Here is a 25,374-nt window from a genome sequence, read left to right as displayed (position 1 = left end):
TTTTACACTAGTACTAGCACCCAAAAAAAAGGATGAGTATAGTTTTCCTGGTTCTTACTGACTAACAAATTGGTTTGACCGTATTATAAGTATTCCGGTATTTGATCCGTGTTAATAACAGTTCCAAAAAAGAATGAACAACCGGTAAACCGGTAAACAAAGTGTGTTTGTTTGGTGTTTGTTCTGTGAAATGACATCTGTCTCAAAATAAGAATTATCTTTATCTGTGGCATCCTGGCAGGTCAAATTTGTCAAGTAGTAGGCACATTGAAAAAGCGTAGAATTTTTGTATTTAATTAGTTTTATTATTCCTTTTGCATTATTTAAATTAAGCGATTTGCTGCATCGTTAGTGCTGCTTCTACAATGGAGCTACATATTTGAAGGAGCTGCTATATTCTATGGAATACACTTGCATACAAAACAGGCCAACCAACATTTGTAAGTAAAATTCTAACATATTTCCGATTCGTATTAGTTTTAGAGCTCATACTGTATGTCGCATATGCCCCACGTGCCTTGTTAATGAGACTTCAAACATTATCTTCGGTAATGGTTGAGCTGTATTTGCATACAATGATTTTTTGAGCCACCTATTCATTTTTAATATCATTTTAAACTGCAAATAGGATATGCCTAACTTAACGACGCACTAGCCACTACAAAAGGACGTTGATTGTGTTTCGTCCAGTGCCTGATGTCCGTACTTGTGAACTTGTTATGGCTGTGATATTTCTATTATTTTTTATTATTTGAGTGCCATGGAGCATACTTCTCTAATCAACGAAAGTGATACGGAGGTATGCTTTATTTTGTCATAATAATATGTAAAAGTAGATTCATTTTTTGTAGGTTACCCTTAAAATAATCAAGTATCTACCCACAATATTTTTAAACTCACATGCTTATTTTTTTAATCATTAATCCTACCTGTAGGACAGAATTAGCTGTTGAGAAGTATGTGTAGAAATGAAGAGAGACGGTAGCAACCGTAACGGCTCGGAGCGGGGCTCGGACAGGCCGGGGGACAAGGACAGTGACCCCCTGATTGTCTCGTCCGCTATCTCTGAGGAGCCTAAGCCAGTAAGAAACATTAATTGGCGGCTAAATTACTAAATTGTACAACTTCATTGTCAACCACATTAGCAAACCTCATTAGATATCATTTTCATATTAAAGTGTGTTATTCTTCAAAAAATACCGGACAAGTGCGATTGGGACTCGCCCACCGAGGGTTCCGTACTTTTTAGTATTTGTTGTTATAGCACCAACAGAAATATATCATCTCTGAAAATTTCAACTGTCTAGCTGTCATGGTTCATGAGATACAGCCTGGTGACAGACAGACAGACAGTGGAGTCTTAGTAATAGGGTCCCGTTTTTACCCCTTGGGTACGGAACCCTACAAAGAAGACCTAAGAGTGAGTTGCATATGTATACTTGCATATACACAATTGTTGATGTTGTTTCCATTTAAATGCAAAATTTTGTGTAGTAAGCATTAATCATCCAAAGGTCATTTTAGGGTTCCGTACCCAAAGGGTAAAAATGGGACCCTATTACTAAGACTTTGCTGTCCATCTGTCCGTCTGTCCGTCCATCTGTCTGTCACCAGGTTGTAACTCATGATCCGTGAATCCGATCCGGAAATATGTTCCATGATAGCTAGACAATTGAAATTTTCACAGATGATGTATTTCTGTTGCCGCTATAACAACAAATTCCTACTAAAAACAAAATGAAATAAATATTTAAGTGGGGCATCCCATACAACAAACGTGATTTTTTTGCCGTTTTTTGCGTTATGGTACGGAACCCTTCGTACGCGAGTCCGACTCGCATTTGGCTGGTTTTTTTGTATAGAACAACACATTTACAGAATGCATCTTTGTAACATGCCTTATCCTGTTTATATGGTTTGCATAAATCATACAGTATAACTATAAGCATAAAAAACAAATAAGAGTCCTTTGGGGCCTACTACTTGTATGACCAAAAGTATAATTTCCCTTCATTTAGGTGTTTTATTAAAATAATGTTTCATATTACTAACCTTCTTATTTCTTCTAAATTATCTTTAAAATTTGTATTCTGTATACAATACAATTAAAATCTCCAATATTTAAAACACATATGTTTGATCCAAATGTAATATGTGACGTTATCTATGAAAAGGGACCTTATTGTCGATGGCGCTTACGCCATTATTAACGATGCTCCGATATAAATACAATGCCGCGCGACGCTGTGCGGCGTAAGCGCCATCGACAATAAGGTCCCTTTTCATAGATAATGCGCCATATTATAAAACATTAAGGGCTCCCTTTTACCTTTTTGGTACGGAACCCTAAAAAGGTTGCTAACTAAGCTGACATTGGAGCTGTAGAATTTCTAATTTAGCCATATTGTGTAGATAGACCCGCTTGTAGGCCTGGCACTTCATTTATTTTAATTTTCATTCCTAACCTAATATTATCCTCGTAAGTCCCCACGTACTTTTACAAGTACAAATTAAATTCGAGTTATAAACTCTTATAGAAATAAAAGAAAGTTCCAAATTCAAAAGCGCAATAATTGCCTTGGGTCTTACGAGCTATATGTACATTTCAATTACACTAACATGGTTATTTAACACTGAAAGTGTACATTAAGCACAAAATTGTACAAAGCTAAGCAAAAGCTTCATTATAACCCAACCAAAAAAGGAGGGGTGATGTTTTTTTTTTATTTTATGCAGTGCTAGATTTGTATTAGCACAGGCTTCTGCAAAATGTAAATTTTAGATAAATGTGTGTCAGGGATGTTAAAGTTATACATATTTAAATGTTGCACTTGGGGATTGTATGTTTTGCACAAATAAAATATTGAGGTGGTTTTTTATTATAGGCACCTATATCTTACAAAAATCACCTCTCAGTCGCGCGGTATGATTGGTAACAACACGTTATTTTATAATTATTAAGTTTTAATGAAACATTTAATCGTCACATCAATACTAATAACAGAGATAGCAAAGTAAGAAGTTAATAAAACAAATACCTAAAAAATAAATAAAACATAGCGTGGGTGACCTAGGCCAATATGTATATTGTGTATATAAGGCTATCACTCAAGTCCGATCCCTGTGGAAGGGTTCGTAAAAAGCTGGCAGCCCTATAAAACAAAGCAGCCAACATGTGATGCCGAAATGGTCTCCACTTTGGCAATAAAATTGACTAGCATGGTCTAATGATGACTTGGATTGTCAATGAATAAAAAAACAACGGGTTGCACTCTGGGAGTGCCGGCAGAAGTGAAAACTCAGTTTTTCGATCAGGTCACGTGTCCGTCTTACGTCTTACGAATCTTACGGTCACGTGACCTGTCGCGAGTTTAACATTTTTTCCCCATCACAAAAAGTGCACAGCGCCGCTGAAGAAGTTTTCACTTCAAAAAATTTTCGTCTACCTTATTTGTCCACTATACTCTGTATCTTAAGGTATTTAAATAAAAGTAAACAAAATCTACCCTCATATGGCTCCTTAAGCCAGTTGAGGGTAGATGAAAACATTACATGATCAAATAATGTAGGTTAAAGTCAGGTCGTTCAGTGCAGTTGATCCAGGCGGTTATGTATTTGGCCGGTTAACCAATAAATGTTATTAGTTTATTACTACCCGAAAATGTACAAATTGTTTGTTTACTTTTATTTAAATACCCAAAGATACAGACTATAGATGTTTGTCTGTCATTTAAAGCTAACGCAACGCGATTGGTTGATGAGTTCGCATCATGCGCGCGATTGGTCGCAACTAGTTACGTTAGACTGCACTTTTGGCTCGAATTCGTGAGTGACACCGCTGAACTACATAGTACCATTTTTAGTGCCCGTAAGGCCCGTCCTGACGTCAGTGCTTCAAACCTTCAAGAAAAGGGCATACTGTCTACCATCTTAAAGGCTGAAACCCCTCTTGTATTGCATTGCAGGCGTCCACGGGCGACAATAAATACTTCAAATCAACGCGATTCGCCTGCTCGTTCATTTCATTGTCATTCGTGCCTTCTAAAAAAACTATATTATTACTAAGGTGAATAAAAAAAAAACGGGTCGCACTCCGGGAGTGCCGGCAGAAGTGAAAACTCAATGACATTGTAACAGTTTTTCGATCAGGTCACGTGGTCTTACGTCTTACGTCAAAATATTAATAACAGCACCATCTAGTGCAAAATGTCTGCAGCACTATGTAATTGAGGTTAACGCCATCTAGCGTTATTTCGTCGCATTACTTGAAACCCCTAAGCACATCACTGTTAGTACTCGAGTTATATTAGTACCAGTTAGAGGGAAACTCACTAAATGGCAATTAAATCAATAAAGAAAAACTCAATGACATTGTAATAGTTTTTCGATCAGGTCACGTGTCCGTCTTACGAATCTTGCGAGTTTAACATTTTTTCCCCATCACAAAAAGTGCACAGCGCCGCTAAAGAAGTTTTCACTTCAAAAATGTGTAGGCAAAACAGTGGCGTAGCGTGAACCAATCAACCCGTGGGAGCAAGCGCAAGACCACATCTGTGAGGCCCTTTTCAATGTGTTTTCCCAAGGTAATAAAAAGGTTGGCTTTGCGAGGCCCCCCTAAGTGCGACGCCGTGGGCGAAGGCCCCATTCGCCCTCGCGTAGCTACGCCACTGATGCAAAATGTTGTCCTTGACTCAACCATTGTCAATATTGTCATACACACGTAAAAATGGTTAATCAAGTGATAATTCACAGACCAGTCTGTTTACCAAGCTGTTCACTGCCCATCTTATCTGATATCGGACACATGAATCAAGCTAATTGTTCACTTTAGTCAATTCAAACCATTGACGTATATATTTCAGGACTGGCCTTACGGGCAATAAGAATGGGGCCAGTACAGCGGTGTGACACCGCTACAACGCGATTGGTTGATGAGTTCGCATCACGCACGCGATTGGTAGATGAGTTCGCATCATGCGCGCGATTGGTCGCAACTAGTTGCGTTAGACTGCACGATTGGCTTGAATTCGTGAGTCATACCGCTGAACTAGTACCATTTTTAGTGCCCGTAAGGCCAGTCCATAGATATAATACGTCAATGATTGAAACATGTTTGCATTGATAATCATCAAACGTCCAACACGTCTTGAAAATTTTATTACCTACTCACTCATTACATGATTTTTATTGGTCTGCCTCTGTAGGTATCATTTAAACTGGTATTTTAAACTTTCTTACGTGTATGGCGGTCTAAAACTCGGTCGTGTCGCATAAAGCAGACAAAAATGTTCTCGAAAAAACATGCAAAAACATGATCAAAAATTTGGTCGGGATCTTTATCATACACAGATGAGGTTAATAGTAAAGAAAAAACCCGCATAAGATAAGAAGTTTGTAAAGGGACCACGTCAAAAACGGATTATAAGCAGGAAAGCGGATTAACCGTGAAAATTGTATGAAATTAAGTTTTAGGGACCAGTATAAAATGTACACTACATTTTATACTGGTCCCTAAAACTTTTTATGCCTCTACTCATTTTAACACATCGCATGCGATTTGTTGCAAGTTGATTCTCTACTCACCTTATAACGAGGTATTTCGCTGGAAATTGTATTAAACAAACGTGATCGTATTAAATGTGTTCTACTATATTTAAAATTAACCGCAGTCTTCGATTGTTAACCGATCGTTAAACGTACATTAAGTATTCAAAACTCCTTGAAACTAACAGTACCTAAAAAGCTAGCATTCTGAATTAAAACCATATGTCTCTATTTGACTTGTACAATCAAGTATAATAATATGGGTGCATACAACTTACTCAAAAATATGTCCCATAGTTCTTACTTCGCCGACATAAGAGCTATGGGACATATTTTTGAGTAAGATGTGTGTTTCCATATTTTTACACTTGACTGTACTTCGTTTTGGTGGATTGTTAGTTTGAATAATGAAATAACTGACAACGATCATTGACTTATTATTACTTCGTAAAGACTAGCCTTACAGGCACTGCGTATTAGTAGCTATAGTCATGCGTCATGCCATGGCTAACTGCAGTTCCTTGTATTCCAAAACGTGGGGTGCAAAACGTTTTTATGTAAAAATAAAAATTCACCACATTTATTCCGCAGCTGCTCAATTGAACAGTCGTGAAGAGGACACTTAGATAACATGTTTTGGCAGCCTATTAACATGTTGTTACTTTAAATCGTACCAAAGAGTCGGTGAAATTGCCTCAAATTCAGCTCGATAGGCTTGTCCGGACTGTATTTGCTATACGGTATTAGAAACATCATAAAGTCCCTAAAATAAATAAAAAATGTCAAACCTTCTTAAAAGTACCCTCAGATCAAACTCTTATAACATAGTAATACAAAATAATACACATGCCAACAGTTAGACCAGGTTTTATCTGTCCCTATACTTAACGATACAGTCTTTATGCTGTCCCATATAGTTCATGCACGGGGCCTATAGTCAGCTGCGGTACAGTTGATTCGCTCGCGGCACAATATACGCGGGTTAATTTTTGGGCTCTAGTCATACTTCTAAAGTTATTCTGGTTCGTTGTTTGCACATCAATAATGCCCTCGCTACAGCCTTCATTCGTCACACTCGTAATCCTGCTATCTCCTGCAAACATCTTTGCGTACAAGTCATTAAACTTGCTGATAAAAAGACCTTACCTGATTACTAGGGATTAAAAAATGCCTGATAACTACAACCAGTTATATGTGAGCTTTGTTGTATTCTTACTGTTGATAATATCTGACATGCTATCAATCGGACACTATTGAACTTTGAGGCCCTAAAAATGTGTTTGAATTGGTAAATTAAGGGTTGCAATCAAAGTCATAATAACAAACCGAAATAAAGAAAGTAATTTAATTTGTTCTTAAGGTCATAATTCTTTAGCTTTAAGGCAGCTTTAAAGAAAAAACGATTTTCAGTAAGTTTTGCCAGTTTTCACAAAACTGCCCATAATAGTAGAATCCCCAGTGGGACCTTTTACTAAACTTTGACATAATTAATGAATAAAAGTAATCTTTTTTGACGAGGCGCGGCATGAACATTCACGTACCTAACATAATAGGTTTGGTAGTACAGTGGAACCTCGATAGTACGTCTCAAGGGAAACGCCAAAAACATCGTGTTAACGAGGTTTCGTCTTATGGAGGCATCGACATAAGGAGGTTCTTGTAGGTTTTTGTTCGTCTTAAAGAGGTTTCGAGTTACAGAAGTAAATCGCATGAAAAATTCGTATTAGAGAGGTAATTATAGAAATGCAAAAATTACAGTCTTATTGTTTTTTTCGAGTTACCGAGGTTTGGTAGTAAATAACTTCGAGTTATCGAGGTGGTAAAACAAAACGACTATTTTTTCGAGTTGTAGAGGTCATATTTGATTTTTCCAGTTATAGTCGTCGTGAAGGGAATCGTTGGTTACTTCTTGTTAATGAGGTTAAATATTTCGAGTTATGGAGGTTTTGGGCTCTGAAGGGAAGGGAATAGCATTTTATTTCGTGTTAACGAGGATTTCGTCTTATCGAGGTTAGGGTTAGCGAAGTTCCACTGTAGTTTTCGTTGGTAATAATTGTTTTAAAAAGAAAATAGAGCTAGTAGAAGTTTTATCTACTTATAAAACTTCTATACTCGCTCTTATTTCTTACGCTTAGGCTCAAACAATATAATGTACTCATTGCATGTTTTAAAATAATCTTAGACGTTTTTCAACTCTTACGAAATGAACTATAATAGACGGAGATCACCATACAATGGGCACTTACAATGTTACTGTAGTCTGTTCAGTGTCGCAGTGTTGTGAGGATGTGTCGGATAGAGTGGAATTGTTTGTGTGTGAATGGTTTAAAATGAAAAAGAAGATCAATATAACTGTGCCGCGTAAGAATAAAACGGTGTGTAGCTTTAGCCTTATCTATAGGTTTTAGCTTCATATACAGGGTGGCCCATTTAGATCGGTCAGTATGGGAAAATTTGAAACTATAAGACATACGACGATCTCTTCTTAGGAATCATGTTATCGATTTTAGTAACAAGAAAAACTGCATTCATACATTTAAAAAAATGTGTACTCAGCTCAGGAATCGAACCCGGACGTTTTGAATAATAAAACGAATACTATTTCTATTAAGATATCGTTGTGTAGGTCTTAAGCAGTAAATGTTACTATGAAATATGATGTCTGAAATGAATAAAATACATTGTTTTCATATTGTGGTCATTTCGAAAACTTACTAAAATAAATTAAGGGATATGAAATCAATGCATTTTCATTTCAGACATCATGTTTCATAGTAACATTTACTAATTAAGACCTACACAATCGATACCTAAATAGAAATAGTGATAGTTTAATTTTTCAAAACGTCCGGGTTCGATTCCCGATACACATTTTTTTTAAATGTATGAGTGAAGTTTTTCTTGTTACTAAAATCGATGACATGGTTCCTAAGAAGAGATTGTCGTAATATATCTTTTAGTTTCAGATTTTCCCATACTGACCGATCTAAATGGGCCATCCTGTATAATTAACTATTTTAATGGCCTCTCTAAACGTCACAGATTTCCGCATGCGATTTGCAATACGTCGCGGGGTCGTCGTCTTTGATCTATCGATTGAATTCGTTAGGTACCTATAGTCATGTGCAAAAATATGGGTGCATATAACTTCTCAATAATATGTCCCATAGTTCTTAATTCGCTGACCTAAGAGATATGGGACTTACTATTGAGAATGATGTGTGGACCCATATTTTTACACTTGACTGTGCTTAGCCAGCAATAGTCTAAAATCGCATGCAATTTGTTGTAACGTCTGTAGACGCCTTTAGGATGGATTAAAAATACATCCTTAAGTCTGATTGAGATAGTCGGTATCTAACTAACGGCACGATTCGAACTTTATGATACGTCAATTAATAGATCTAGAAACGATATGGATTAGATGTGTCCGTGTCAAAAGTGACGTTTTTGTTTGAAGAAACGTCACATTTGACACTGACATCTAATCCATATCGTTCCTACATCTATTAATTGACGTATCTGAAAGTTCGAATCGGGCAGTTTGGTATATACGAGTAACAACTGCTAGTCACAAAAATGTAGCGGTGACGAAACTAACGATAGCTTACATGTCAAGCGTTTGGGCTACAGGGCGTGACAAAAACTAGACTAACATACATACAATATAATATTTTTTGTTATAATGCAAGGTAAACGGTGAAGTGCTGGTCTTTTATAAAGCGCGACCCTGGTCGTACAGAGTACAGAGTGTACTAAGGTTGTTTTGAGAAAACACAGCTTTCTCTGAAACTTTCCTCTCTGTTTTAAGTTAATTTTTAGGGTTTCGTACCCACAGGGTAAAAACGGGACCCTATTACTAAGATTCTACTGTCCGTCTGTCTGTCACCAGGCACACAGTTGAAATTTTCACAGATTATATATTTCTGTTGCCGCTATAACAACAAATACTAATAAAAACAGAATAAAATAAATATTTAAGTGGGACTCCCATACAACAAACGTGATTTTTTTGCCGTTTTTTGCGTAATTGTAGGGAACCCTTCGTGCGCGAGTCCGACTCGTACTTGGCCGGTTTTTTTAATTTTTTAACATATTTCATTAGCCTTTTCAGGGTAAATAACATAAATTAATAATATTATCTTGAAAAAGCATCACTAGTCACTACAATTAACATACGACACTCGCGGCAAAACGTTTACTAAAATTGTCCGTAATATTTTACAAAACGATTAGATTCTAGGTATCGATTTCCCATAGAATTTTTTATCACCGCTACGTCTTTTGTATTCCATAATTGCTTTAAATCAAGGACATACGCTCGTATTAACTTAGAAATTTCCAAGGGGTCATCCATTAATTACGTCACACGAATTTCTAGGTTTTTTGACCCCTCCCCCCCCCCCCCTTGTCACATTTGGTCACATTTGGCAAACCCCTCCCCCCTAGTGTGACGTCACATTTTTTCTACGAAATCGCCAAATCGAATTAAGTAAGTACCTAAGTATTATTAATATTTTATCAAAATATTTTTGACGATATAAATATTAGTAATTTTATAACCCAAAACTGCTTAGGAAAGAAAATTAAAAGAATAAAAACGATTATCATTTTAAAAACTTGTTATTTAAATGGACAGCGAATAAAATAATTTAAAAAAAAAATTCGGTTACTGATGAAGTTAAAGTGACGTCACAAAGTTTGTGTCTCCCCCCTCCCCCATGTCACAATATGTCACATTTTCTTGACCCCCTCCCTCCCCCTAAACGTGTGACGTAATTAATGGATGACCCCCAATGTCACTTTATTTACCTTGAAACTAATAACCTACTACAAGACCATTCGAATGTGCTCCTGACGTTAAACTGATATTTAAATAAGGCCAATGTGGCTAATTCCGTCATAGGGGCTATTCCGTCCACTAGCGTTTTTCTCGAACAACATTGATAATTTCGTCGAAAGAAGAAGCGATTGCTTTTAGTTTCAGCAATCAAAAGCAAATGTTTTTTTTCCTTCGATTGAAAATGGAAGAAATATACGCTCGTGGACGGAATAGACCATATGACGGAATTAGCCACATTTACCTTACCTAGTAATATAGGAATCATATCAAATTAATTTTTAACAAGCAGACACGTCTGCGAACGATGATATTAAGCTTAAATAAATTTAAAAATTGAAAAATTACTGCCTTGTGAGACTTGAACTCTTGAAATCCAGAGGCTGTGAGTTGAATAGTCTCACGCAATGCAGTAATTTTTCCACTTAAAAAAAATGGAATCATATCAGGCAGGTCAGGTCGTGGGTCAGGTCATTCACGCATTTATTTCGCTCTGACTTGTCCGTATAGTGCGAGCGAGACGCCCGCGCGTATTACAGCTAAATGATATGATTCTAAAATGATTAAAAATCGGTTTCATGTCAGGTGCGCGTTCGAATTGACGTGCTTTAAGGTTTCATTCAAGGCTAACACTTAATACGAGGGTTGTAAGGACGAAAATCGATTGGGCGTCAAGTGTTTTAGTAAATGTTATTCAACAGTAATTTATGGAATAAGTTGGAAGTTTTATACAACATGGAATAAATTTCATTCACGAAATACAAGACATGCACGCATTGCATAAATTAGGACTATTTTAAGCGAAAAAGTGTAAAAACTTGTAATAGTTATTCCTTACTGAGTACCTATTAATTCGGTATTAATTATTATAATACCAACCTCTGCCAGCGAATTGGACTGCGAGGGATGATGATGATGACCTATATCTATACCAAATTTCATCTAAATCGGTTCAGCGATTAAAGCGTGAAGAGCTGAAGAGGTAACAGACAAACCGACATTACATGCATAGTGCATAGCGAGCGATATTAAAGGCATGTAAACATTATGTATATACAGGGTGGCTAAAAATAACTGCATTCCCGTTGCCAGGGTGGTTTTGGGATTATACTGAGCAACTTTTACTATGGGGCTGTCCATAAATTACGTCATCGATTTATGACGATTTTTGACACCCCCCCCATAATCATCCAAAAATCATGCTTCAAATGACCCCATTTCCTCCTACTTCATGCTACCGTCATCCGATGTCCAGACCCCCTCCCCCCCTAATTTGAAATGACGTAATTTATGAATAGCCCCTATGGGACCAACCCCGAAATCGCGAAAAAAAATTGGCTGTTACATAAATTTTGGCTGGTCTATTTTCTATGGGAGGGTAAATTTTATTCGCGATTCCGGAGTTTGCCCCATAGTAAACGTTGCTCAGTATAATCCCAAAACCTCCCTGGCAACGGGAATGCAGTTATTTTTTAGCCACCATGTAGAAAATACGTTTTTTGAACTACTATTCTTATTTTCCAGTAAGTAATTGGTTAAGAAATACTTCTCAATAGTAAACAAAAGCGGTACTCAAGTAAATAAGTAGTTATTGACGTATAATGACATAATGACACTCCACGTGGTCATGAAACGAGATTATAGCGTTTTGCAAGACGAAACAAGGTCCCTGGTAGTGTGGTAATATTTGCAACGTCAACCATTTACAGTCACACTGTGTAATCAAAAATAAAATAATAGTTATTTGCTTTACAAGGGGGCAAAGTTGTTGTTTAACCGCTCGTGCTAATATTGATACTCGAGCAAGCGAAAGATTCCAAAATTGAAAAATGGTTCGAAAAATGGAATCTTGAGCGTTGGTTTCAAAGAACGAGGGTTAAACAAAATTTGCCCCCGAGTGAAACAAAAAAATTTTTCGTCACACCAACCCGAAGCAAATATTAAATGTAAAATATCAAACAAAATCGAACCAAATCAAATCCAAATGAATGTTATTAAATATTTATCATCCAACATCATCATTTAAAAGTCAATTCTACCAGCAAACAAGAAAACAACTCAAAATTTGCATTTGATTACTTTGCCTCACATGTGAATAAAATGCAACTTTGCTATCAGTTTTTGAAGTGCAAAGTAAGCCTTTCCGAGCTGGTGTGGTGAAAAAAAATTTTTACGTGAGAAAATAATGATCAAAGTCAGATGGCGTTCTAAAAGTGTTAATCATTTGTGTCGAAAGATGGCAGTACCTAAATGTACTGACTACATAATTTACTTTGACAATATCCTCTAGTCTAAAATCTCTTTGACATAATTCTAGTGAAACTAACCGTGAATTGTTACTAGTTACATTATCATTCCCACTTTCTAAATGCACTCGGCCACTAACTACGCGATGTAGCCAATTGGCCATAGTTGACCCGCGGGTCCAACTTTATCTTAATTGCCCACTGGATACAAGCAGTCAACTCGTATCAATCGCTGACTCGTGTTGACTAACTGGCAGAAACATTCGTCATAAGTTCAAGTATTATATTCGTTTTAGGAACATTGCAATGACGACCGGTCTGGCCTAGTGGGTAGTGACCCTGCCTGTGAAGCCGACGGTCCTGGGTTCGAATCCCGGTAAGGGCATTTATTTGTGTGATGAACACAAATATTTGTTCTTGAGTCATGGGTGTGTATGTATATAAGTATGTATTTATCTAATATAAGTAAGTATATCGTCGTCTAGCAGCCATAGTACAAGCTTTGCTTAGTTGGGGGCTAGCTAGGTTGATCTGTGTAAGATGTCCCCAGATATTTATTTATTTAATGTCGCTACCGAACGTTAGACACTCTTACTCGTAAATCAATACATAGTCGTATTATAAAACATAGTCCCCTGCCGAGTCTGCCTGTCTATAACTCTATATGTTCGCGGTAAACTCAAAAACCATTGAACGGATTTTCATGCGGTTTTCACCTATCAATAGAGTGATTCTTGAGGAAGGTTTAGGTGTATAATTTTTATAAAGGTTTAGTCTAAATTAGTGTAACTACCCGTGGAAACCGGGGCGGGTTGCTTAGTACTTCTGAAAGCTGATTCTTGGAAAAATCAAGTGTTGAGTTTGTAATCGGCAGCACTGGTAAAGCTTCTGTATAAATCCATTCAAATTCAGTCAATTTTTTAAGAACCTATTTGGGAATTGATGTCAGATTATTTTAGAACGTTAAATGTAATCTGCCTACTTGAACTGCAACTTCATGTGTTCAGGTTTCTGGCGAAGAGTCGATAATTTTGCATAATTTCAATAGGGTACTGCGCAGGTGTTAAATATATCCAATGTTCATAAAACATTAGGAAGTCTTCCTACTAAAGTGTAAATAACATTATTTGCGGTATTTGACGTCTGTCACTCACAACAGCAATACTACGTAAAATGTTTTGCACATCGAAATCACAAAGGAAAACAACTGCACTGCGAACGTTTACGTTCTACGTCTTTTTTTTTTTAATTTTAGGGTTGGCCGGACACCACCGTTATGAATCGGTAGTCGTCTAAGTAAATCAATATGAATTTTTCATTTTTCTTTTAATAAAAATAAGGAAAAGGTGGATAATTGATTGTAAATATGGATATATTTATCGTCACTTAACAGACAACAAATTTGACACAGAAATAACATAAATAAACTTTAAAATAGATCCCCAGTTAGTTTCAATTTTGACAATGGGTGCGACCTACTCGGTCGGTGTATTAAATACACCGACCGACCGGTAGCTTGCGGGAAAACCATATAATTCTAGCTTTATTTAAATCTCAAATAAAAATTCATTATACGTCACAATTCGATACCTCAGTCTACGTGCCATCCAATCGTAATCGCTTGCTGTGACAATCGATTTGCGTTAGTTACATCTCTATATACGTCAGTCATAATGTGTCAAATACCGCAAATAATGTTATTTACACTATAAATCTACTATAGTTCGTGTCATTCACGATGACGCGCAGATTTTGTTAAATCTAACCTTTAATAACGTGACAATACGAGTCAAGGCACGCGTCTTCGTTAATGAAATGATCTGTCTGCGTTTGAACTAAAAATAGCACTCTTCCTTATTAGAACTATTAAGCTGAACTGGTTTCACAGAACTCCATGGTTTAGTAATATTTGTATTACAATGGTCAGTTGTTATGGTCACTGAACTCGTTGTTTCTATATGACTGCATATAGACAATACGTTTTACAGTATTTAGTTTACAGTGAGTAGCGTTAGGTACCTAAATGCATTTTTTACTCGTAGGTATTTTATTTTGTCTACACGAGAAATACCTACAGGGTTTTGTTTTTTGACAGTTCAGCACTATTACAATTATAGGTCACAAGTTGAAAAACTTTTCCTACAAGATTTCAATCAAATGCAAAAAAGCTTTAGAAACTTTAATTTAAATATAGGTATATATAAAACTTCACAACGCACAAATTATGCACGCTTATAATCACTAATGCCAACGAAGTTGGGCCTTGGTACCCCTTAGGCATAGACTAGGAATCCTCTAGACGGAGTTTAGAGCAATTATTTCATGCAACCGATGCTGCCAAAAATGCGGGGGTGCGCGGGACGAGGTTAGCGAGATCCCGTGCCGTGATTGGTCCGTTCAAACGACGAACGAGTTCACGGACGTCACACAAAGACACTTTCGACTCGAACATGGAGTAAATTTACCGTATGCGTGGCTGCGGGGGTAGCGCGACTATGCTCAGTCTAGAGGATGTTTTGTCTGTGCCCTTAGGCGTCAAACTTACTGTACAGTCAGCAGCAGAAGTTGCTAAGCGGTCGAGGTGTTCAAATTTACCTTGACGCGCTCTTATTCTCTTAACAATAAAGTTGCGTTAAGATCATTTTACCATTCATTTCATTTTTATTTTTGATCATGTGTTTTTTTTTACCTTTTAACTCCATTTATGTCTACCGGATTTTGAAAGAGATGAATAGGTACTTATTTTTTATGATTTTTAAACAAAAACTATGGGATTCAGATTGGAGCTCATTAGGGCATGGGATCATAACGTCATTTTCCGTTGCAGTTGTGTGGACTGTGCCCGATGTTCCCGTCGTGCATGTCGCTGCTGTCGCGGCGCGCGGAGCACCAGGCGCCGCGGCCCGGGCAGACCGCCGTTGTTCTGAATGTGTACGACATGTATTGGACCAACTGGTAAGCACGTAGAGTTTTCTTTGACCCCACACTAGCGTCTTTTGAACGTCGGTGTCTAGTCTAGTCAGCACTACGGAAGGTGGTGTCGATGCGCAGTTGCCAGAGTCGTAGAGTTGACTAAACGCCGACGCTGGTGTCTAGTCAACTCTATGGCAAGACGCTGGAAGACGCTAGTGTAGGGTCTCTGAATTTCTATAGTTCAACTTCAAATAACAGGTGTATGCGTTATGATACTTACGTCATAATACTCATGATACTCAACTCATGATTTATTATCGATTTGTCCCATAATATTTATTTATTAACATTAAAATCCACAGGTACACAGCTGGTGCTGGGGTGGGAGTATTCCACAGTGGAGTCCAAGTACACGGTTCAGAATGGGCGTACGGCGGGCACCCTTACGCCTTCACCGGCGTGTTCGAGATATCGCCGCGCGACGAGAGGGAGCTCGGCGAACAGTTCCGGTTCCGGTGAGTACAGAGCCTGTAACACATGGAGACAGAGCGTGTAACATGCAGCAACACAGGTTGCAACAGTACTAGTGCACGGTTCAGAATGGGCGTACGGCGGGCACCCTTACGCCTTCACCGGCGTGTTCGAGAACAGTTCCGGTGAGTACAGAGCCTGTAACACACAGAGCGTGTAACATGCCGTGCAACAGGTGGTATATAGAGTCCAATTATCTCGTTACACCGTTTTAAGCCTAAAAAGAGCTCGTGCTGTACGTCAGTGCGATTTACCGTTCATTACATAATGATACAACGTATCCCATCTCGCAATAATCTATGGTTTATGGGTTCTGAGAGCAGAACCCGAATTGCTACGCCTTTTTTAATTAACGATAATTGGCATTTACAGATTTTGGGAAAAATCTACGACCCCTTTTAAAAATTCGGCCTGTATTGTATACATTTCGCAAGACACGAAACGCGCAAGTTAATACTTGTTTTTTTTATATAGTTCAACCAGAGACCTTCATTCACGGGTTGGCAGTTAATAATGTCGATTTTTAAAAAATATATCTCGTTTTATTTTGTTTTCAGACAAAGTGTGCACATAGGATATACAAGTTTCAGCGAAGAAGAAGTCAGACGACTTGTGGCAGAATTAGGGAAACAATTTCGAGGTGACAGGTAAAAATGCTAGTTTTATTTACTAAATTATACTGTTCTATAGGGTGGTATATTCCACCTGTCCAATTTCTATATCCAAAATTTGAACAAATTTCTTTGATGAGGTCCATTGCACTTATCCAATATCTTGGTCCAAGTTTTTATACATATATTATAATTAATTTATTGACCCAAAAAAAAACAACATAATAATAACAGCATAGGTACCTTCAGATCCACAGCGCAGGCTTCGTCATCATACAGATAGCTCATCCACCTCAGGTTTCGTCAAAATAAAATGTATATTTTCACATAATATGTCATCCGCAACACGAATCTAATTTAGTTTGGTACAATGCCTCAAGGGCCTATTTTAGATTTAAGCTAGTTATTAATTTCGTTTAGTAGTACCACTGTATATATATTGTATGTAAATAAATGTTAAAAAAAAAAAAAAAAAAAAAAAAATAGTTTTTATACTATTTGCGTAGCCATTTTGAAATGTCATTCGTAATATTTGATCAAATGTCGGTGTTTGATCAATGCACATTGGACAAAGATATAGGATCACCCTATACTGAGAAGTACAAAAGAAGACTGATTTATTTTATTGCATGTGCATAGAAGCACTTTTTTTGTATTGTTACTCGTAAATTAAACAAACTATGTACTTGACCAAATTACAGAGTTTGTAAGTAATTTTTGAAGAATATTTTTGTATCAGATTTTTCCAATAATATGTATGTACATAAAATCCTTTAGGAATTTTAGGATAGTAGTCGCCATCAGATATATCGGAGCGGCCGAGGCGCTCAAAAATATCTGAACACGCACTCTAACGCCTTGACAATAGGGGCGTGTTCAGATATTTGTGAGCACCATGGTCGCTCCGATATATCTGATGGCGACTGTACAATAAGTAATTGACATCTTACAAAATATTATTTTATGTAAGACGAGTATACGAAATGACTATCTTTACATTATTGTAAAATAGTAGTTTGTGTTACAAGGGATCAAAATGATACATTTCCGTCAAGGGCGTACAGTCAATCCTGAGCGTAATGAGGGATTCAAGTGTTAACGCCCAAGACGAAATAATTTTGATACCGTGTGACACATACTGCTTTTCACATCAACTATGAGGAAAATAAAAAAATCTTAGTGTTGACACAATTATTATGTTTCAAAATATTATTCAAGCTAAAAAAAGAATGCATAAAATAACATAAACAGTCTCCTAGAACAGAAAAGTGCCACTTTGATCGCCCCTAGCAGGGAGGAAAAGTGCCCCTCCTAGCGGGGAAGAAAAAGCCCTTTTCCGAATAGGTGATTTGAAAATAATATTTTGCTTTCAGATACCACCTCATGAACAACAATTGTAATCATTTCACATCGGCGTTCTGTTTGGTAAGTATTACCTCAATTACGTACAGTCAGGCGTGGCTCACTCCGCGATTTCGTCGCGTCGATACAAGTACATGCGACCCACACCAATTTTTGTGTTTCGCCATAGTAGTTGCCGCGCACCGCTACGGAACGGACGCCTGCTCGCGCTTGCGCCACCTAGCGGTCATATCTATCCAGTGGCGTGCACAAAGATTTGAGACTGGGTAGGCAAAATTACATCAGAAAACCGGGCAAGTGCGAGTCGGACTCGCGCACGAAGGGTTCCGTACCATAATGCAAAAAAAGGCAAAAAAAAAACGTCACCCATCCAAGTACTGACCCCGCCCGACGTTGCTTAACTTCGGTCAAAAATCACGTTTGTTGTATGGGAGCCCCACTTAAATCTTCATTTTATTCTGTTTTTAGTGTTTGTTGTTATAGCGGCAACAGAAATACATCTGTGAAAATTTCAACTGTCTAGCTATCACGGTTCGTGAGATACAGCCTGATGACAGACGGACGGACGGACAGCAAAGTCTTAGTAATAGAGTCCCGTTTTACCCTTTGGGTACGGAACCCTAAAAAATGAGAGCTACTATATCACCAAAAAAATTGCGTGATGGTTTTCATTTTGTTGTCAAGGGGGCATTCCATAATAAACGCTACCAAGGGTTCAAAAATGAAAATTCGTTTAAGAAGTCAACACTAACCTATTTCCATAGAAAACATACCAAACCTTCATGTCAGAAAAAAAAAACCGAAAAAAAAACAATTTTTACATGTTTTTCATGTACTTGATCGCAACGTTTAAATGATAGGCGTAAAACTAATTTTATACAGCGATATTGGCAAGACTAATTAAAAAGAAAGTAACTGTAAACTGTTACAAATTTCCCGCAGTTATTTCAGGTAAAATATCGTAATTTTATAATTTGTCTTTAAAAATATTAAAAAGCATGGATTAATCGGTTTTTAGAAGAGTATTCTAGACTGTGGTCTCAAAGTAACACCCGAAACGAAAAAGAGATAAAAATATGTGTAACTTTTCCCGTAATTAACTATAGCCAAACATGTTTTGCCAAAGAAAGGCTATGATGTGAACCTATGCAAATGTGTAATAGTTGTTGTTTTAGCGTCTGCTTTAGTCGTATGTTTTAAAGTTTGAAGTTGTGTAACACCCGAAACGTGTTGATCGTCCGCCTGTCAGTCCCCGGCTTTTCGCCGTGATGGTTAGTGCTAGAAAGCTGCAATTTGGCAAGGATACTTAAATCAATCATGGCGACAAAATAGTAACACAAAAACTACAAAAAATTTTTTTTTTAGGTTTGCTCCTGTACAAAATATTTTTAATTTTTTTGCGACTTTAATCCTGTGATGTGGGGTGTCGTTGGATAGATCTTTCAAAATGAATAGGTGTCACCATCAACCATTTTTTGATTAAGTGAATATTTTCGGTAATATTCGCATCGAAAGAAAAATTATTATGATATCTTCGAGAAACAGTTTTTATTGTTAAGATCAATGTATTTTATAATAATTCAGCATTTATTACTTATGTTTTTAATCATATTTATTAAAAAGACAATAATTTCAATAAAATGAGCCATAATTTCGTATAAATCTGTCTTAATTTCGTACTCGTAACACCCGAAACGAACCATGAGTAACACCCGAAACAGGTAATTTATTTTATTAAAATTCATTGAAAAGTGATACTAAGTGTTACTTCAGTGTTTCAGTAGACTATACTAACTTTTATTACTTGACATAAATAAAACTGGAGGTTACTTGACAAAATTCGCTAAATTATGCATTTTGGTACTGATGGTCAGAAGGTATAGGCCAATTCCCGTAACGCCCGAAACAGCTACTTTTTAGTGATTCTCTCGTTATTGCTCTTATACTTTAATTATGTGTGTACAGGAAAAGAAAATATTATCAAAGTAGTAGATGAATCAATAGTTGTAACCTCCTAGTTCCTGTTACAATATCGAATAAAACCTTATTTTAAGAGTTCAAGTGTAACACCCGAAACGGTGGAATGACCCCAAGTCTTTTCAATTACTTCTTTTTTTTGGCTAAACGAAAGCTTTGAAAACGCATCATTTTTAATAGTTTGCACACACACACACACCCACCACAACTTTCACAGTTATAATTATTCATTTTTTCACTAATCGCACTTTATAATTTCCGGCAACTGTTATCTCATAAACTCACCAAAACAAACAAACAATGGCGACCGAATAAAAAATGTAAATAAACTTAACCAAATACTGTAAACGAATAAAAAAATAGTCTCGTATTAGCACTAAATTACCATAGCAAATGCTACTTTTTAAAATAGTCACGTAAACATCGGAACTATTCGGAAACTTTCGGGCGTCATTCGTTTAGGTTTGGTACGAAAGACACTGCCTATTGCGTATAATTGTGTGCTCGTACTTATAGGAAGGCCCACTACACTGTAACCGCGTAACGACGACTCACGGAGAGGCACACATAGAAAGATTTAGACGGAAATGTTTTCTGTCTTTGCCGTGCAAGGCACGTAGCGGCGCTAGTGCCGCGTGGTGTAAACTTCATGTCGCGTAGAATTATAGATGATGACTTGATGACAAAGCTTAACCGGTAGATGGAGCGCTTATTAATTTTTAGAATGTTTTAAGTTATATCGATTACTGATAGTACGATCAAGTATAAATTAAATTAAGTAGTTTAAGAGGATAGACATCGGAATTATAGTAGGGTAGGCAGTGCCTTTTTGCCTTTATGAAGTGCACGCCACTGTATCTATCGTAATAGACGCGTTTTGTTAGAGAGTAAACCTTCTGGACCTAGTACTATTATTTATTCTGTGGTACAGTACAGATGAAGTGCATAATTGTTTTCCTTCGTATTTTCTCGGAAATGTTCGTATTTGTCATGCTACTTCTATCAACCTCGGTACTTTTTGTACCGAGACCGACTGAAATAGCAAGACACGTTCGTACGTTTTCGTGAAAATACGAAGGAAAATAATTATGCACTACATCAGTACAGGATTTATTATAAGAATAATACATGTTTTACGTAATTTCATTGAAAATTAATTAAAATTAATTTAATAAATATTATAGGACAATTTTTACACAGATCGACCTAGTCCCACAGTAAGCTCAATAAGGCTTGTGTTGTGGGTACTAGACGACGTTAATTTAATTTTGTTTTTATCCAGGTAAGGGCATTTATTTGTGTGATAACACAGATATTTGTTCCTGAGTCATGGTTGTTTTCTATGTATTTATATATCATATACATCATTGTCTGTGTATCCACAACACAAGCTTTCTTGAGCTGTGGGGGTTAGTCAATTTGTGTAATAATGTCCTATAATATTTATTTTAATTTGCAGGCGCTTTGCGACAAACCGATCCCGGCGTGGGTGAACCGACTGGCGTATGTGAGCTCGTGCGTTCCTTTCCTGCAGCGGTGTCTGCCCAAGTATGTGATCTTCTTCTTTCTTCTTCTTCGTGTTAAAAAAAAAGAATGAAGTACGACTGTCGGACTTTGATTATCATTTCTGCCTTTTGTATTGCTTCCCATATAGACATTTGATCCTAAAAACAAACCTGATCTATTGATACCTTACAATGATTGGTTCAATAGTCCAATTAGTTATTCGGACCAAGCAGAAAAAAAAGTTCATGTGGTCCGATTGGTAGGACAAACGCAGTAGGACCACGTGGACAGAAGGGGAATATGGATGATGCCACATGTTGAATTTTATAACAAAATCTAGTAAAATATAGATGGTCAAGCAAATCTTGTCAGGAGAAAAAGGCACGAAATTCAAATTTTCTATGAGACGATATCCCTTCGCGCCTACATTTTTCAAATTTGCCGCCTTTTTCTACTGACAAGATCTGCTTGACCAACTTTAGATAGCAGCCTAGCCTATAATGACAATGTTATCCCACAGAGAGTGGCTGACGCCCGCCGCCCTGCAGCACTCGCTGGCCGCGCATTCGCGTTCCTCCTCGCCCAACACGCCGCAATAGCACGTGAGTAATGCTCCCGTAATAATCCACCGATGAACAGCTGCCAGGCCAGAGGCCCGTTTCTCAAAAGATTGTAACTTGTAATACAAGCGGATGTCACTTTTTGACAGCTTTTGTTAGAAAGGGACTTCCGCTTGTATTACAATTTACAAGTTAGGGGTTGTGTACAAATCACGCGAGGTATTTTCGGCTACTTTTTGCCCCGTTAATTGTCAAACGTTAACTTTGTTCCAAGTAAAACTGACATCCAGTGATTTTGTTTAAAAAAATAGCACCAAATAGTGTAGTGAAGTAATCTATACAGTCTATTCTCACTATCGGTTTTATCACACTCATTTTATAACCCTACTAGCTTCTGCCCGTGACTTCTTCTGCGTGGAGTTTGTGATTTGGGTAGCTTATATATAGTCCTCCTCATCGATGACGGCGACCTCAGCAAGTACGGATTACGCCTGTTATGGGCCCGAACTTGGTCTTAAAGACTCTTCTGCAAGTGTTACGATAGAGTTGGCCAGACGCGTTATACGTATACGCGTAAGAGGGCTTCGGTCTCTCTTTACATTGTTGGCGTTTGATCTCAAACGATTGGATGCGGTTAAAGATGGTCGACCGCCAAGATGACCTGTCTGTAGCAAGCTCTTCCCAACGCTCAGGGTCGATGTTGCAAGCGTTCAGGTGTCGTTTGAGCACGTCCTTATAACACAGATGCTCACCGCCATGCTTCCGCTTGCCTTCCACCAATTCAGAGTAGAATACGGTTTTGGGGAAGCGGCGGTCATCCATATAATAGTACTTTAAAATACATTTAACCTTTCAGATGCCGTGGTGCGCGGCGAACGCGGACCGAGGCTAGCACAGCCCATCGCGTTGTCAAAGGCATCGTACGTTACTGTTAACTCATTCTCCATGTTGTTAATACTAGATTTATACAAGTATACTGTAGTCCAGTCACCGCTAGTAAACGTGTTTTTTTAATAAAACATACCGCATCAAATTGGTTGTCCGTTTAAGAGCTGCGCTGCCACAGACACACACACATAGCGGTCAAACTTATCCTCCTAAGGCCCACGATCCTACCTATAGTACCTCCTCAGTTCGATAAATCCTATTCAATTGGAGCAGAGACGCTTTTGCATTGTTTCATTCAATTTGCCAACAACGCAAAATCAACTCTATTTTCTACACTATAGGTTCAAATTCCAGTGGCAAATTATGGATTTTTCATTTGTATGGCTGGGTCTTAGGAGGTTATGACATCCCTCTTTTTGCGTCGGGAGCTAAAATAATATTAGCACTTCTTACGGGTGAATTGTAAAAAATGTGTACGTATTTAAAAGGACCTGTCTTAATTTTATTGTGTTACGAAAAATAATCACATAAATTGTAATGTATTGTACTTATTTAATACACATAAGTTTAAAGCATACGCCATCGCCATCATACTTACTGCATATGCCTTTAAAAAAACTGCTTACTTTTCGTAATACAAAATACAATGCAATCAGTAAGGTATTTGACTACTAGTCAAATCAGCTATGCAAATCAGTATAATTTTTCGAACTGTCAAAACGATTTTTCTATAGAATTTATATGAAACACTAGCATGTGACGTCACAATCAAAGGCATCGTAGGGTTTTAAAATAGAAACAATTTTCTGGTGCTGGTTCATGCATGGTGGAAAATAATTTTATTTTAAATACAGTCAAATACCCTATTAACTTAAAACTAATTACAGGTACTCAACTATTATGTACTACGTATTTTTTTTTTTTGCAATTCACCCTTAAAAACCATATTTAAGAGCGTGCGCCAAATATGGACACCTTTTGGATATATTGACTTTCCATCTTGAATAAGGGCGGGCTGCACAAAAACAATATGTTACATGAGCTCCGTTATTTGAGGATTTACCTGGATAATATTTCATTTTTTTGGCATTAAATATAATTCAGCATAAGAAATAGCTCCGTATAATACTGTACATTGCTGGAAATTTGTATATACTAAAAATATGTGCCGTTTTCAGCCAAAAGGATACTTATTGTCGGTTATCAATAAGGCGATATTTCCATAAAGCTTCAATTTAATATCAACCTTATCTACAACCGACAATGTGGTACATTTTAGTTGAAAACTAACTCAAAGATGCCATAACAAAAAAGTAACAAAATGTATATTAATACAGACGTAGTGCATAATTATCCATTTTCTCGGAAACGTTCGTATTTGTCATGCTACTTCAGTCAACCTCAGTACTTTTTGTACCGAGACTGACTGAAATAGCAAGACACGTTCGTACGTTTCCGTGAAAATACGATGGAAAATAATTATGCACTCCATCTGTACCTAACTGTAGAAGAAATAAGTATCATTTTCCATAAATCCAATGCCACTTGATATCGTAATCACGCCCTTAAAATATTATCCAAACTAAATAAAATTAATATTTAATATAGTTAATAATATACGTAGATTTAGTGGTCCGTCCGTTGAAATTCTTGTTAGTCATATTTCGGCTGGATTACGCAAATCCGTTATTATATTAAATGTATACATATAGACATAAAGACATTACATGTTCTCTTTCTAAGAAAAAAAAACTTTGATGGTAGGTAATACTTGTTTGTTAAAAAATACCCTCATTTATCTAAACTAAATAATAATACAAATAAATACTGGACCTTTGAAGACCTAACTTACTGATTATGGGATAGGTACAAGTGCAAAAAATAAGGTTATCTATCTGTACATTAATAAAACGGTAAAATTTACACATATTTATTATTTAAAATACTGCGTTATATTATTTAATAGCTCCGTACAGATGTAGTGCATAGGTAATTGTTTTCCATCGTATTTTCTCGGAAACGTTCGGATTTGTCATGCTACTTCAGTCAACGTTAGTACTTTTTGTACCGAGACTGACAGAAATAGCAAGACACGTTCGTACGTTTCCGTGAAAATACGATGGAAAATAATTATGCACTACATCTGTACAAGATGTTTAGTGTACAGTTCCATGTTCCATCAGAAAAAAAATGGACGAATGACGCAGTTTTTTTTTTTCATTCTTTTTAAATTCGAATGGAATAGACTAAGGATTTGACTTCAACCAAGTGCCATCGGATAAATTGTGGAAAAAATCTAGTTCTCGATTATAATTATAAAATAAATTAAAAATTACAACGTGGGTATCTATCCATTTTTTTCACATGTGTAATGTAAATGTATATTATTTTTCATA

General features: G+C 37.0%; 1 protein-coding gene across 1 annotated transcript; it reads left to right on the top strand.

Moving 5' to 3' along the window:
* The first annotated feature begins 258 nt into the window (after positions 1–258).
* On the top strand, positions 259–25,374 carry LOC134801862 (deubiquitinase DESI2). The gene is made up of 9 exons (XM_063774504.1): positions 259–440; positions 936–1,082; positions 15,458–15,585; positions 15,906–16,058; positions 16,632–16,721; positions 18,059–18,110; positions 21,484–21,572; positions 22,051–22,132; positions 22,947–25,374. The coding sequence occupies exons 2-8, from the start codon at positions 969–971 to the stop codon at positions 22,127–22,129; spliced, it is 705 nt and encodes a 234-aa protein (XP_063630574.1). The 5' UTR covers positions 259–440; positions 936–968; the 3' UTR covers positions 22,130–22,132; positions 22,947–25,374.

The sequence above is a fragment of the Cydia splendana genome, chromosome 23 (genome assembly GCF_910591565.1).
Source record: "Cydia splendana chromosome 23, ilCydSple1.2, whole genome shotgun sequence".
Classification (NCBI taxonomy): domain Eukaryota; kingdom Metazoa; phylum Arthropoda; class Insecta; order Lepidoptera; family Tortricidae; genus Cydia; species Cydia splendana.
This window is presented reverse-complemented; position numbering and strand designations above follow the sequence as displayed.

Excerpts from the sequence above, each read along its gene's own strand:
- LOC134801862 (XM_063774504.1), top strand. The coding sequence starts at position 969 with ATGAAGAGAGACGGTAGCAACCGTAACGGCTCGGAGCGGGGCTCGGAC. Across the intron at positions 16,059-16,631 it reads GGCGAACAGTTCCGGTTCCG|ACAAAGTGTGCACATAGGAT; the intron begins GTGAGTACAGAG and ends TTTTGTTTTCAG. Across the intron at positions 18,111-21,483 it reads TCACATCGGCGTTCTGTTTG|GCGCTTTGCGACAAACCGAT; the intron begins GTAAGTATTACC and ends TTTAATTTGCAG.